The sequence below is a fragment of the Podarcis erhardii genome, assembly GCF_964252035.2.
Source record: "Podarcis erhardii genome assembly, chromosome: 13".
Taxonomy (NCBI): Eukaryota; Metazoa; Chordata; class Lepidosauria; order Squamata; family Lacertidae; genus Podarcis; species Podarcis erhardii.
The window spans coordinates 28,530,719-28,546,642 of NC_138502.1; the positions used below are offsets into that span (position 1 = coordinate 28,530,719).

A 15,924-nucleotide genomic window follows, 5' to 3' on the forward strand; every position below is an offset into this window, starting at 1 on the left:
TTTGTATATTATCCTTTGTTGGGAAACAACAACAGAATCTTCCTGTTTTCGGAGGCCTACGTGTTTGCCAAAGGGGATGTGTGTTAGCTGACAGGCAAAGGATTACTTCATGTATCAAAAAGATAAAAAGGAGCTGGGAGGATAATAAGGAAGCAGTGGTATTGTTCGAGGCAGGTGTCAGGGGCAGCTGCCCTGGGTGCAACCCGGACAAGGCAACAGGGGCCTCGCATCCCATCCAATTTTGTGTGGTTAGCCGCTATTAAAATGCTGTCAATTTACCTGTTTGCTCGCTTATAGTGTTTCAATCCTATCTTAGCATGGAAAGAAATGCTCAACACAGCTGAAAATCAGCAGGTCAGGACCAACAAGTAGCATGCGTAATAAACAATAATAAGAAGAGGATTTGACAAATTGAAGTAGGAAAATGCTGTTGGCTCCCAATACGTTTCTGAGCACAATTAAAAGTGGTGGTGCTGATCTTTAAAGCCCTAAATGGCCTCGGTCCTGTAAACCTGAAGGAGCATCTCCACTCCATCATCCAACCCGGACACTGAGATCCAGCGCCGAGGGCCTTCTGCCGGTTCCCTCGCTGCGAGATGTGAGTTTACAGGGACCCAGGCAGAGGGCCTTCTTGGTAGCTGCACCTGCCCTGTGGAACGCCCTCCCAGCAGATGTCAAGGCAATAAACAACTATTTTACTTTTGGCTTTGAATAAACATACACAAACATATTGACTGTTAATATAATAGATAGATAATTTAAGGATCTTTAGAGTTTTATAATATGCAGAGAACAGCATGTGCTGAAAAATCAGAGAGAGGTGCTGAGGGAAGATGGGGGAGAGGGAGGGGAAAAATTGCGGTGGGGGGGAATGATGAAGATGATATGTTGTGATAATTTCTTATGTTGAAATTGTTAATAAAAACTATTAAAAAAAACTATTTTACTTTTAAAAAACAACTGAAAGTGACTCTGTTTAGGGAAGTTTTTAATGTCTGATGCTGTATTGTTTTTAATATTCAGTTGGAAGCTGCCCAGAATGGCTGGGGAAACCCAGCCAGATGGGCGGGGTATAAATAATAAATTGTTGTTGTTGTTGTTGTTGTTGTTGTTGTGATGGGTAGTAGCTACAATACCACTACCACAACAGTGAAAAAATGTCATGCCACACTGGAAATCACAAGTGGGGGGTGGGATGGGGGGAGAGAGCACTGTTGCAGTCATGTCCTGCTTGTGAGCTTCCCAATGTGTACAGAAATGCATAAAGTACTCTAAATAGCATCCATAAAAATGCATGTATTTCTGAAAAATAACTTACAAAGGTACGTTCAGTTGAGGGAAATTGCTTGCAAAAACTGCACGTGTTAATCAAAACTGCCCGCCACAATGTGGTTCTTGAGAGAAACTGACAGTAATATGCTGAAGAATTTTCTTGAGGATTTTTTTTTTTTTAATGATCACAGATTGCTGCAGAAATGTGGAGAACTGGATTTAAGATTGAAAAGATGAAAAGCAGAACAGTAATCGATAGAGATCATTTCCAATTTCTATCCTGGATAAAATTCCTTGTTTTGCGTAGGGTAGGGACAAGGAACATGTGGCCTGCTGCTGTTGTTTAATTCCCTCTGCCATCATTCCTGGCCATTGTGGGCAATGGAGAGGGATGACTGCGACAGGAACCATAACCCTGGCCTAAGGGAAGTATTCAGTCCCACACAGAGCTGGGTTTGGGATAAAAAAGCTGGATCTTGGAGAGCAGAACCCAGGGTTGCGTGAGCAGACTTCCACTTGAAGAATGAATCTTCCTCCTTCCATCTGCAGCCCCCCCAACTCCCTCAGGCTGGAACCCCCCAGAGCAGATTTTAGAGCGCATGCAAAGGGGAAGAAGAAGTCCTGTTGCAAGAGTGGAAGTGTGTTCTCATGGGCAGCACTAGATACAGGTTGGAGTGCTTTAACTCAACCAGTTAAACTGATAATAACAAAACATACAGTTGCAGCCTTTTGTCATAATGAACACAGACTTTTTTTTTTAATTAGAAGAAACAGTCAATCGATTCTTTAGGAATAGCACATTGTTTCCTTTATCATTGAGTTCCCTTTGTAAAACTATAGAGACGTATCATTTCGTCTTCAGAAAGGCAGGATTTGAAATTAGGTTATTTTTGGGTGCCTTAACACAAAGAACGTAAAATGCATATCGTTCTGCCATCGGCTACATCTTCTGTTCCCTCTCGTCAGTTCTGGATGATACGACTTGCCCATCAACCATCTCTTCAACAACAGTCTTGATTCTCAGGACTTTATTCCTTTCTGGAAAGGGAGATAGAATTATAGAATTGGAAAGAACCGCAAGGGTCATCTAGCAGTGCAAGACTGTTTTGCCCTATGTGGGGTTCAAACCCATGACCCTGAGATTAAGGATCTCATGCTCTACCGAGTTATCCCAGCCCGCCGAAAAATATGTATCAGATGCATGCTTAGAATTCATTGGGTGCTTTAAACGATAATATAACATAACCAGTGGGCAAAAAATTCATGTCTTGCTTGGAAGACCCCCTAATCATTCCGTTTTGGCATTATGGCTAGGGACCAGGAGGTAGAAATTCTGCAAAGCTCATTATCAGTGAGGCCAGTGTCACCAATGCAAGAATGAGGCCTGACCACAAGACTGGTAAGAACCAGTTCAGGTGGGATCTAATGCTGACTGTTAGAGCGGAAAACAAGACCAGATAAGATGCACAGAGGACTTTGCTTGTACAGCAACAAAGCTTGAATTGCATAAGTGTTTTCAATGACTGGTTGGATGAAGAGATGGGGAGGGACTTTCCTTCTGGCTTTTGCAGCAGGATGACTGAATTCCTAGTGTGGTGGTGGGGGGGAAACTGGGCTCCTGCCACTCATGTGGCTGCAGCTTCTCTAGATGGGACTAGATTATTTTTAAATAAATAAATAAAATATATAAATAAAATGCTGGGACAGGGCAGGGAAGCGGTAAGTTCAGGGCTATGTGGACCTCACCAGCAGGAGCTTCATCTGTTCATCTGGACAGCCCTGACCTGGCCACCATCCTCTCCTGCCCCAGACACAGTCCAGGTAGGTTGCAGTGCTGCTAGTGACGTGAGAAGGACTTTGCTGTCTGTGCTGTGGATGTAATCCACTGAGAGTAGTCAAGTACAACATTCCTTGTTTTCCTAGAGTGGACATGCAAGGGAATGTTTGATCCAGCCAGTCGAAACTTCCTGTTCCTCCTGGCCTGGGAGCATCCTTCCTTGCATGTGACTAGTGGGTGGGCGTGACCTTTCCAGACCTGGTCAAAGGACAAGGCATGCTGACCCTCTCCCTCTTTTCCACCTCCTTTTTGTCCTGCAAACTTCCTGGAATGAACTGCTGGCTGCCAGCCAAGCAGTCCCCCAGGTCATCTTCCTTATGGGGTAAACCTGTTAGTATAAGTTTGTAACTTTAAGCCTGAAGCCTTCCTTCAGGGATCATGCTGTGCTCTGCCTGAAAGTTTCATTTTATTGCTTATAAATAAGACTGTGGTGTCTTTATTCTTTTAGGAGGGATTTAAAAGGGGATCTTACCAGGAACATACAATTCAATCCGAGGGAGATTGAATTGCATAATAATAAGGGGTTCTAATGAGCAATGAGCCTGCAACCAGATTTCTGCTGTGTGAGAGGAGGGGAATGTAAACTTTGCCAAGTAAAGGAATTTGCTAGCACAAGTTAGGAAGGATATTAATAAACAATATATCCTCTCCTGCCACCCTGAACATTCCCATATGTGCCACCCCAATAGTCACTGCCAGCTGAAAGAGATTGTGATCAGAGTTGACCAATAGGGCCCAAATGCTAAATTAAAGATGTAATGTACCCAAAACAATGTGAAAAGTGGTTCCGGCCACATGGCAGAACATGCATAAGTCTATATGGGTGCTGCCTAAAATACTTTTTGTACCACTGACGTACGTGGGACGGATGGGTGGATTGCTGATGCTGGAAGAGACCTGAAAGCCCTTTTCTGTGCAAACCAGTTACCTGCTAAGGGGAAAGGGTCATAGCTCAGGGAAGGAGCATCTGCTTTGCAAGCAGAAGCTCCAAGTTTCAATCCCCAGCATCTAAGGGGGTTGGATAGCTGCTGCCAGTCAGTGTAGACAATACTGAGCTCGATAGAACAACGGGACTGACTCGGTATAAGCTTCCTGTGTCCCTAAAACAATGGTGCAACACCCTCCTGCCGGAACGCAATGGATTTCTGAAAACAAAATCCCAATCAGGCCTCTCTGAAATGCTTTTTTCAGTGGAAACCTTCAATAAATGAGAGGGTGTTGACGATTCAGGCTCATACCTTTTTCAGCTTCCAGTTCTTCAAGAATAGTCCTGGTTTTAAAAAAATGAAATAAAAACTGAATCAGACATAGCGTGTCTTATAAATCAGAAAATCATAGCATCTAAGAGTTGGAAGGGACCCCCAAGGGTCATCTAGTCCAACCCCCTGCAATGCAGGAATCTCAGCTAAAGCATCAATGACAGATTGCCATTTGGTTTCTGCTTAAAATCCTTCAAGGAAGGAGAGTCCACCCCCAATCGTACTGAAGAAAGTTTTTTTTCTGAATGTTTAGTCAGAATCTCCTTTATTGCAGCTTGAAGCCATTGGTTCATGTTCTACCCTCCAGAGCAGGAGAAAACAAGCAGGCTCCCTTTTCCATGTGACAGCCCTTTAGATATTTGAAGATGGCTATCATTCTCAGCCTCCTCATTCCAGGCTAAACATACCCAGCTCCTTCAAGCGCTTCTCATAAGGCTTAGTTTCCAGACCCATGATCATCTTTACTTGATCAGGTTTGCTTTTTTAAAAGAGTTTCATCATTTGCTTATTGCATTTGGGTTCTTCATTTCTGTCTGGCTTGGGGAGAGCACACCAGGGCATCATACCAGTTAGGTCCCATGTCTGCAAGTGTAATGTAACTTCCTTTCCCTCCCTCCTCTGACTGCATCAGCTGCCGATTTGAAACCCCAGAGCAGATGTGTTTGTGTGTGAGAGACATAAGGGAAGGGGAAGTTCTGTTGCATGATTGAAAGCCGTCCCCCTTGCACAATGACTCCACTGAATACAGCCCATTACTTTCTAGGTGAATGACAAGAAAGAGCATCTCTTTAGTGGCTTGACGTCTGCGTGGGCAGACTTCCTATACGGCCTCTGCATGCTCAGTGTATTGCTTTGCAGACCAGACATTTTAAAGCTCTCCTCCTCCTCTCTGCTCATTGCTTATACCATCTCTCCTTTGGGGAAGGTTCTCAGGCAGGGCGGAAGGAGATAGAACTTGCCCATGTGAAGACCACCTGGTGGAAACCCTTACACATATGGTTTTCAATTGTAAACTATACTCTGATCTCTGCCAGCAATTTCTAGATCAACTCTGTATCCCAAATGGAAACCAGAGTCAGAGGTCATACAATTTCTATTACTGGGGAATGATCAGGAGCTCACCACGTTAGTGGCTAAATATCTCTATTTGGATTTTTGCTGTCAAAATACACTGTAGACGTCTGATCTCCCTGGAGACCAAGAGATATGATGATAGACTGCTCTGCCTCCTTTCTTTTAGCAAATGTTTTGTGCCACTGGGGAAGTGGTAATTCTGTATTGATTTGTTTTGGATGTTGTATGTGATGCCAATAAAGGTTTTACGATACGATACGATTATGCCATCTGCTATACCAGAGTCATCCTGCTCTGTTTTCCTCCACATCCCATAACATGCGGTCTGCTGACTCGCACAACGTAAGCACCTTTGGACCAAATCCCTCACCTGCTGTCTTCCCCTTCCAGCAGGCGGCGATACGTAGCAATCTCTGCCTCTAGCTTGACCTTGATGTCCAAGAGGCTGCTGTACTCCTGGCTCTGGCGCTCCATGTCACTCCGCAGCTGCATCAGCTGGGCCTCTATGTTCCCAATGGAAGCCTGTATCTGGGCCAACATGGCTCCGTAACGTGCTTCGGTTTCCGCCAGGATATTCTCCTGATCCGCTTTCTAAAAGTAGAGAGCAGATGTTCAGTTCAAGAGGATGCTCCCTAGCCTAGAATGTCAAGTGACCCAAAGCCTGTGGGGTGGGGGTGGTCAGCTGATTGCCAGCATTTGCATAGCTCTGAGGGGCAGGAACCCAAATGGTCATGCAATGAACCGAAAGCAGTAAATGTATTGCTGCACTTGAACTTTACCAAGTTAAGCTGGGATTGGAGTTCAATCTCCGTGGTCTGAAGTGTACGTCTCCGGTCTGTGACCTCATTTCTATGGCCCTCAAGTTGTTGTGTAGTGGTGGTCACCTCTATATTCCATTCTTCAACCTAAAATACAAAGATGGAGAGAGAGAAATCCAACGGCAAGAAATCAAATGTTATTGTTGTTGGGGTGATTAACTGTGTAGCTGAATACACTAATTAATTTCAACCTTGGATGGAAGCCCAGAGCCTATTAGAACAACAATCAGCAGAAAAAGGAGGAGGCTTCGAAGGAGGACTGTGCTTCAAAATATTAAGACTGAGAACAATGAGGAAAAAGCCCCCTGCATGGTGATAGAAATAAGGAATGGTCAAATAAAACAAGATAGACAGTTATACCAGTGAATGACTGATCAAGAGAGGAGCTTGTCAATATCAGGATTGGAAAACTGTGAAGTAATAAAGGGGATAGCAGAAAGAGAAAGGATGGACATTTAGCTCTTGAAATCCAGAACACGGGAAGTTCCATTGAAATTAATTAATTTGGATTATATAATTGGCTATATTGTTTTTTGTTTTTGAATGTGGAAAGATTTGGTTTGATTTGTTATTAATATGAATGTTTTTTTAATTGGAAAATGAATATATCTATCTCTATCTCTATCATCTATCTATCTATCTATCTATCATCTATCTATCTATAAACAGTGTAACTGAATAGACTAAAATGCACTGCTGAATGACAAAGGATGTGCCCCATAGCTGCAGCATTTTTTTTTGTTATTTAAAAAAGAATTGCATATATATTTGTGTGTGCATGTATATATGTATATGTAGCAGGCAGAATATCAAGAGGGGCATTCTCTCACACAGAGAGGGAAATGCCTCCTTTAAGATCAAACCTGCTATAATGTGTACATGCACCATTTGAAACCAGCCTTTGCTGGTTTTTGGAAGACTCTCTTAGCCTGAATTTGCAGAATGGAACAATTACAGCAATTGTCTGATCATAAGTAAGTCCTATTGGGGGTGTAGGAACAGGATTGCAGACTTAACGTCCTATTTCATCACAGTGTTTTGTAAATAAACAAAATGGAGCATGTCAAGTAGTTTTCACAGGTAAAATGTCATGTGAATGGTTATTAGTCATAATAACAAACTTTAGTCATAACAACCATCATGACAAACATCACCTGTTTATCAAAACGGTCTTTAGCCTCTTGACGATTCTTTTCAGCCATGACTTCATACTGCTGGCGCATGTTGTCCATAATCTGGCCCAGATTAATGCCTGGAGCAGCATCCACCTCGACTGACACGGTGCCACCCAGCTGCTTCTGCAATCTTGCCTTTTCCTGCAAAAGACCAGTGATCATGATTATTTCGTGCTAGTTAACGTTGAAACCAGCATCAAGTTCAAGGAATAGGGTTCTTTTTGGCTTTCCATATTCTGCCTATGGACACGGGTGGCGCTGTGGTCTAAACCACAGAGTTTGCCAATCAGAAGGTCGATGGTTCAAATCCCCACGACGGGGTGAGCTCCCATTGCTCGGTCCCAGCTCCTGCCCACCTAGCAGTTCCAAAGCATGCCAGTGCAAGTAGATAAATAGGTACCGCTCCGGCAGGAAGGTAAACAGCATTTCGGTGTGCTGCTCTAGTTTCATCAGAAGCGGCTTAGTCATGGTGGCCACATGACCTGGAAGCTGTACACCGGCTCCCTCGGCTTATAGAGCGAGATGAGCGCTGCAACCCCAGAGTGGGTCACGACTGGACCTAACGGTCAGAGGTACCTTTACTTTTATTCTACTTAAGTGCCCTTATATATGAGTTTTACCAGTCAACTGAATGAGATTGCTCCTCATCTGTGTAGTCACAGGCTTTCAAGATCTGGCTACTGCTTACTAATGCGGTCCGAGGGATGTAGGAAGGCATCATTTTCTGTTCTGTATCTGCTGCATGATGCACTGTTTCCATTACCCTGCAGTTCGGCTTCCACCCAAATCTTGTTGTTCACTTCGCTCTCTGCTCTGGTGAAATCATGCAATTTAGTAATTTAAGTAATTTGTTCCCCTTGTATCTTCTCTGACATCTCTGCTAGATCTTCCCTCGAACTCTTTGGCCCTACTGGCAGGCCCATCTGAATATATTTTTCTGCCTAAGATGGTTTCCTCCTTGCATTCCATCTCCAAAAGCTTACCTAACTGAAGAATTGAATCTGCTGCACCAGAGCATAGCAGATCAGGTTTGGGTGTGTATGCACAAGAACACCTAGCTCTGCCATCCGACATCTTGCTACCCACCAGTATCTGTCACCTGAGGCAAATGCTTCACTCTGCCTATTGGCAGAGATGGTCCTGTGGACACCTGAAGCTGAGAAAATCCACAACTCTTTGGCTTAATGGGATGTTTGCTTACCTCGTCGTGATTTTTCTTGAGGTAAGCCAGTTCTTCCTTCAGACCTTCGACCTGATGCTCAAGATCAGACTTAGTCAGGGTCAAGTCATCGATGAGTTTGGCTAACCCTGCTGTGTCATTTTCCACACTTTGTCTGAGACCCAGCTCATTCTCGTATCTGTTTGATGTTCAAAAAGACATGTCAGCTTCCTTCTTAGCAAACTGGACCAATTTCCCAGCAGTTGTTAATTTCATTGGCCAATACAACTGCAATGGACCTCTTTATGATAGCTGAATCCTGAATCCTGGGTTGGTTTGTTTTTTAAATATTCTTGGGTAGATGCTTACCAACAATTGCTACAGTGATTATGGTAATCTCTAGTTACAGATAGGTAGCCGTGTTGGTCTGCCGTGTTGGTCTGCCATAGTCAAAACAAAACAAATTCCTTCCAGTAGCACCTTAAAGACCAACTAAGTCAGTTCTTGGTATGAGCTTTCGTGTGCATGCACACTTCTTCAGATACCATCTGGTATCTGAAGAAGTGTGCATGCACACGAAAGCTCATACCAAGAACTGACTTAGTTGGTCTTTAAGGTGCTACTGGAAGGAATTTGTTTTGGTAATCTCTAGGGTTGTCATATGTCTGTTTTTTCCTGGACATGTCTGAGATTCCAAAGCCGAAGTGACCATCCAGGGGGAATTTTCAATAATCGGCAAAATGTCCAGGTTTTTGTAAACAGAACCAGGAAGTGTTACTTATGGGTGATTTCCCCCCAAAATTCAACAACTTTTGGGGCATTTTTCCAAAAAGAAAAGCTCAACACTCTTTTGTGCCCGGATTTTTACTTCTTGAAATATGGCAATCCTATCTCAGCCTAGTCTAACACACAGGGTTTTTGAGATTAAATGAAGAAGGGGAAAACCATGTACTGCACCTTGAACTACTTAGAGGAAAAAGTGGCATATAAATGCAAGCAATGAATGAATGAATGAATGAATGAATGAATGTAGACTGCATAAAATCTTCACAGATTTTACAATTCTGACTCCTGCCCCCTGTGGAACTGGAAAGACATTCCCATAGTTCCTGCTTTTCCTTTGAGAAGCCCACAGCATTGTGTGTAAGAGAGAATAATTGGTAATGAAATATTACTGTGCATGTTAATGGATTGCCATAATGTATTCATTGGTTTTTAACCTACGTACTTCACACGGAAATCATCGGCTGCCAGCTTGGTATTGTCAATCGCCAATACAATCTGGGTGTTGGCCAATCGTTCTGCGATAATCTGGGGGGACAACAGAAAGTGAGGGGTTAGTCATGCAGCAAACCAACTCAGAAACTTAAAAGAGTTACCACCTCCAGGCAACAGAAGTTGGAACTGATGGTCACTGAAAGACAAGAGAAAGCAATATAATGAGAAACAAAGGCCCAAAGAAGAAGATCAGTGGAGAACTTTAAAAGGATGTTCTAATGAAGAACATGGGCCCTACCACTAGGCAGAGAGATGGCCAGCCTGACTCAGCATGGACTGTTCTACTCTATCACCTGATTCTGCTGTGGCCCAGTGGTAAAGGTAAAAAGTAAGGTAAAGGACCCCTGGATGGTTAAGTCCAGTCAAAGGCAACTATGGGGTTGTGGCGCTCATCTTGCTTTCAGTCCGAGGGAGCCGGCGTTTGTCCACAGACAGCTTTCCAGGTCATGTGGCCAGCATGACTAAACCACATCTAGCACAACAGGACACTGTGAAAGAAACCAGAGCACACGGAAACACCGTTTACCTTCCCGTTGCAGCAGTACCTATTTATCTACTTGCACTGGCATGCTTTTGAACTGCTAGGTTGGCAGAAGCTGGGACAGAGCAACGGGAACTCACTCCATTGCGGGGATTCGAACTGCTAACCTTCTGATGAGCAAGCCCAAGAGACTCAGTGGTTTAGACCACAGTGCCACCCGTATCCCTAAGGCTGAATGGTAGAGCACATGCTTAACATGCCAAAAGCTGCAGCTTCAATACCCAGCATCTCAAGGTAGGGCTAGGAGACCCTGGAGTGCTTCTAACAGTCAGCTGCTGTTTCCAATAGTCTGACTCAATATAAGGCAGCTTCCCAGTGCTATTTTTCTAGAAAAAGAGGTGCCAGTACTCATCACGAACACCTCTCTAATCTCTTAGAATGGCAATGGCACCCACCTGAGAGGTGCTGGAACTGAGTTCCTGTGAGTTTCCTCCTGAAAAAGAGCCCTGCAGCTTGCTAAATTCCTACGTTCCCCCCGGGTGGATTAGCTGCAGTTCTAAAGCAAATTTGGTCTTACATTTCCCAATAATCTTGAAAAGAATTCCCACCCTGCTCAGATGGGAGCACGTAATGTTGGGGGCAGCTTCTCATGGAAATCTTCTCAAAATTCCAAATGCCCACATGAAAGTTTTGCTTGGTCGCAGTGTTTGTTTGCTCTTGAAAACCACACAGTGAAAATTATCACGAATCTAGAAGCTACGACCTGAACATGGACTCTACCCCTTCTCCCTACTTCCATACATGGCACCTCCCAAGTCTCAATCGACCACGTATTTACTTTTCTGTGGGTGCAACTTTATGGCAGAGATTAGATTAGGTACAAAACGGTGAGGAAAGAGGGTGGGGTGAATGATTTAAATGGCACACTCGTAAGGCCATTCTCATCAGCATTTGGGATTTTATAACAGGTTTTAATTGACTCATGGTAGGGTGTGGGAAGAGTAAATAGGGAAGTGCACCCCCCTCCCCGACATGGGAGTAGTAGTAGTAGTAAGTTTAGTGAATAACATGCATGGCGAAAACAGAGGATTCCTTCTCAAGGAGCTTCGATATTTTCTGATGGGCAGACATTTTAATCTGATTATGGGACAGATCTGCTTTTTCACTAGAGTCTCTTAACACGGCCAAGGCAGTTTCTCAATGAAATAAAAATGGTGGGTCGAATTAATCTAAGGCAGACACAGAGCAGACCCACTAAAATCAGCAGACATGACTAAAGTAAGTTCATTGATTTCAGTCGGTCTGCTCTGACTACGACTTGGCTAGATACAAAGTTGTGGTTCCATGCCCCAGATAATATAGTGCTATTTGATCCCAGTTGTGCTCATTGCTCAAACAATTTAAAAAAAAAATATTTTATTTTTACCAACCACTAAAACACAAACAGTGAAACCCCCCAGGTGACTGATACATTGGGTATACAATATTCAATAATGTACATATTCAATAATATTCAATAATAACATATTCAAATCAACCATATGTACACTTCTATACACCTTAACACTCCTCCCTCCACAAGGTTTATTTAACTTTTAACATTTTAATTGCCCCAAATTGTTCAAACCTACCCAAATAATTCAATATCTTCTCAAACCAATCCTCCTCTTTCTCACTGACCTTAATTGCTCAAACAATTGTTTAAAGGGCCTTCTTCACCGCCTCCATTGCATCTGCAGAAAACAGCAGCAGGAGACTTTTTCAGGTGGTTCGCAATCTATCAGAACCATCTGTACCACCGGGGCCTGGTAGGGACCCCAAGATCTCCTGCAATGCTTTTGCAAAGTTTTTTGCAGATAAAATCGCTCAGATTCAGAAGGAGGTAGACTCCACCGTGGGAGCAGGGCCAGGGCGGGAGAGTGCTAGAGTTCTGTCTGGTCCTGTTACATGGGATCAATTCCAATCTGTTACCTCCGAGGATGTGGACAGGCTGCTTGGACGAGTGAAACCGACCACCTGTCTCTTTGATCCTTGCCCATCCTGGCTGATAAAAGCGAGCCGGGAAGGGCTGGGCGATGGGATCTGCGGGGTGGTGAATGCTTCCCTCTGTGAGGGAGCCTTCCCAGACTCGCTGAAAGAGGCGGTCATTAAACCGCTTCTTAAAAAAACATCTTTAGACCCGGCCAATTTGGCCAACTATCGCCCAGTCTCAAATCTGCCATTCTTGGGCAAGGTGATTGAGCGGGTGGTTGCTGAACAACTCCAAGCACGCCTGGAGGAAACGGACCATTTGGATCCCTTCCAATCGGGATTCAGGCCTCACCATGGGACTGAAACTGCCTTGGTCGCGCTGGTTGATGATCTCCGGCGGGCTAGGGACAAAGGTGAGAGCTGTTTCCTAGTTCTGCTGGATCTCTCAGTGGCCTTTGACACCATCGACCATAACATCCTTCTGGACCGTCTAGAGGGGCTGGGAGCTGGGGGCACTGTTATACAGTGGTTCCGCTCCTTCCTCCTGGGCCGTGTCCAGAAGGTGGTGGTGGGGGGTGAGTGTTCAGACCCCTGGGCTCTCACTTGTGGGGTGCCTCAGGGTTCTGTCCTCTCCCCCATGCTTTTTAATATCTATATGAAGCCGCTGGGAGAGATCATCAGGGGGTTTGGACTGGGTGTTCATCAGTATGCAGATGACACCCAGCTCTACCTCTCCTTTAAATCAGAACCAGTGAAGGCGGTGAAGGTCCTGTGTGAGTGCCTGGAGGCGGTTGGAGGTTGGATGGCGGCTAACAGATTGAGGTTGAATCCTGACAAGACAGAAGTACTGTTTTTGGGGGACAGGAGGCGGGCAGGTGTGGAGGATTCCCTGGTACTGAATGGGGTAACTGTGCCCCTGAAGGACCAGGTGCGCAGCCTGGGAGTCATTTTGGACTCACAGCTGTCCATGGAGGCGCAGATTAACTCTGTGTCCAGGGCAGCTGTCTACCAGCTCCACCTGGTACGCAGGCTAAGACCCTACCTCCCCGCGGACTGTCTCGCCAGAGTGGTGCATGCTCTAGTTATCTCACGCTTGGACTACTGCAATGCGCTCTACGTGGGGCTACCTTTGAAGGTGACCCAGAAACTGCAATTAATCCAGAATGCGGCATCTAGACTGGTGACTGGGAGTGGCCGCCGGGACCACATAACACCGGTTCTGAGAGATCTGCATTGGCTCCCAGTACGTTTCCGAGCACGATTCAAAGTGTTGGTGCTGACCTTTAAAGCCCTAAACGGCCTCGGTCCTGTATACCTGAAGGAGCGTCTCCACCCCCATCGTTCAGCCCGGACACTGAGATCCAGTGCTGAGGGCCTTCTGGCGGTTCCCTCATTGCGAGATGTTTTTAATATGTAATGCTGTATTGTTTTTAATACTGATTGGGAGCCGCCCAGAGTGGCTGGGGAGGCTCAGCCAGATGGGCGGGGTATAAATAATAAATTATTATTATTATTATTATAAAGACAAAAGTCAAATATGCCTCTGCAGAAGGACTGTTCTATTTTAGTGTTCCGCTTAGTTGTATACATAAAAAAGAAGCATTGCATTGTTGGGGAGCCTCCTAGGTTATTCACTGTATGGGGAAATGTGCAGGGCATGACTGAAGGGCACTTTGCCACACCTCCAGGCTGATGGGCAGCTACCATGGATGGATGACCTTTGCATGTGGTGACCGATGATATGAGTCCATAGAGATCATAGATCATAGAATCATAGAGTTGGATGGGACCCTGAGGATCATCTAGTCCAACCCCCTGCAATGCAGGAATATGCATTGTCCCATACGGGGACAGAACCCACAGTCTTGGCATTATCAGCACCACGCTCTAACCAAGTGTGCTATCTAGTTCACATTGTGTAATGAGGTCATAGCTCACCCACTTGGTCAGGGCCAGGTCAGCACATATCCTCAAGCAGTGCACTGCCAGCAAAAGGCGATTCAGGAGAACCATAATTGTGAGAAAATCAGCACGAGCTGCTCTGAGTTAAAATAACTTTTTGGCTTGGTTAATATACATGTGTAAGGAAATGGCACACTGTCTACCCTTCGCAGGCTCATACCGTTACCCAGTCAATGGCTTAGAATTTGAACATCATCTTACCTTGTTCTGGAGGTCTTCAATGGTTTTGAAATACATGGTGTAGTCTTGCTTAGCAACAGGGGAGCACTTCTCATACCACTCGCGGATCTGTATTTCAAGCTGAGCATTGCTTTTTTCCAAGGAGCGCACCTTTTCCAGATACACAGCCAAGCGGTCGTTCAAATTCTGCATTGTCGCCTTCCCATTGCCAGCAAGCAGCAGGTCGCTGGTGGAAGCACCAAGCTGAAAGCCACCACCCAAGCCACCATAGCTGGTGCCGGTGGAGATGCGGGTGCCATACCCACCAGCTCCTCCATGGACACTGGGTGCTCGGTATGTTTTGACGGACGACGATTTGTAGATTGAGCCAGCTAGGCTTGGTCGAGAAGACTGAACAGAGGAAAAGCCAGAGAAAGCCATTGATTCTTCTTCTTCTTCTTCTTCTTCTTCTTCTTCTTCTTCTTCTTCTTCTTCTTCTTCTTCTTCTTCTGTAGCTAAGGAACTAACAGCTTCAGAGACTCTATTGTAGGAAATGATTGGTGGGGCAAACTTGTTAGACCTTTATACTTGGTGTAAAAGAAAGAGGCTTGACCGTGTCAAACTCCACCTCTGCTGATAAGCCTGTTAAGGTGGCATTGACATTCTCAACATTTTGCCCCAACCCATCGTCAGGCAATAAAAGAGACATTTACCACTAACAATCCAATGTTTAATCAACAATTCACCTACGCTTCAGTCCAAAGTCTGCAGGGATCCGGGTTTCTTTGTGATTATGTTGGAGCAAAGATACACCCTTCTGAATGATTTATTGCACCATCTCACTCTATAGTGAGCCATAGTCCTGTAAAATGTGCCCCTTTCCCTCTGGATAAACTAACAAAAGGGAAGCGTCAATGTGTGGGAGGGCTGGAAGCTACTCTCTATGGAGGGAAAAGGTAGCTGGAACATGATGAATTCCTGCCTGAATCCATCCTTGCTTTGTGGGTCAGTGCTTCTGGCTGCTAACCAGAAAGTTGGTGGTTTGAGCCCACCCAGGGACAGCTGTGGGCAGGATTCCTGCATTTTCAGGGGTTGGACTAAATGACCCTCAAGATACCTTCTGACTCTATGATTCTATGATTTCACAGGAGTAAGCAAATTCCTCTGCTCTATTTGCAGGGATCTGACGCAGGTGGCGCTGTGGGTTAAACCACAGAGCCTAGTACTTGCCGATCAGAAGGTTGGCAGTTCGAATCCCTGCGACGGGGTGAGCTCCCGTTGCTTGGTCCCTGCTCCTGCCAGCCTAGCAGTTTGAAAGCATGTCAAAGTGCAAGTAGATAACTAGGTACCGCTCTGGCGGGAAGGTAAACGGCATTTCCGTACGCTGCTCTGGTTTGCCAGAAGCGGCTTAGTCATGCTGGCCACATGACCCGGAAGCTGTACGCCGGCTCCCTCGGCCAATAAAGCGAGATGAGCGCT

General features: G+C 45.1%; 1 protein-coding gene across 1 annotated transcript; it reads right to left on the minus strand.

Annotated features, from left to right (window-relative positions):
- Nucleotides 1-2,168: 2,168 nt before the first annotated feature.
- Nucleotides 2,169-15,001, minus strand: LOC309328113 (keratin, type I cytoskeletal 19-like). Its single transcript, XM_081838067.1, has 8 exons — nt 14,488-15,001; nt 9,823-9,905; nt 8,637-8,793; nt 7,415-7,576; nt 6,222-6,347; nt 5,813-6,033; nt 4,348-4,379; nt 2,169-2,310 (listed from the first exon to the last, which is right to left on the minus strand). The coding sequence occupies exons 1-8, from the start codon at nt 14,884-14,886 to the stop codon at nt 2,213-2,215; spliced, it is 1,278 nt and encodes a 425-aa protein (XP_081694193.1). The 5' UTR covers nt 14,887-15,001; the 3' UTR covers nt 2,169-2,212.
- Nucleotides 15,002-15,924: the final 923 nt, after the last annotated feature.

Coding starts and splice junctions, on each gene's coding strand:
- LOC309328113 (XM_081838067.1), bottom strand. CDS start 14,886: ATGGCTTTCTCTGGCTTTTCCTCTGTTCAGTCTTCTCGACCAAGCCTA. Junction 6,348..7,414: donor AAGACCGTTTTGATAAACAG/GTGATGTTTGTC, acceptor TTTGTATTTTAG/GTTGAAGAATGGAATATAGA. Junction 6,034..6,221: donor TCCAATCCCAGCTTAACTTG/GTAAAGTTCAAG, acceptor CTCTACTTTTAG/AAAGCGGATCAGGAGAATAT.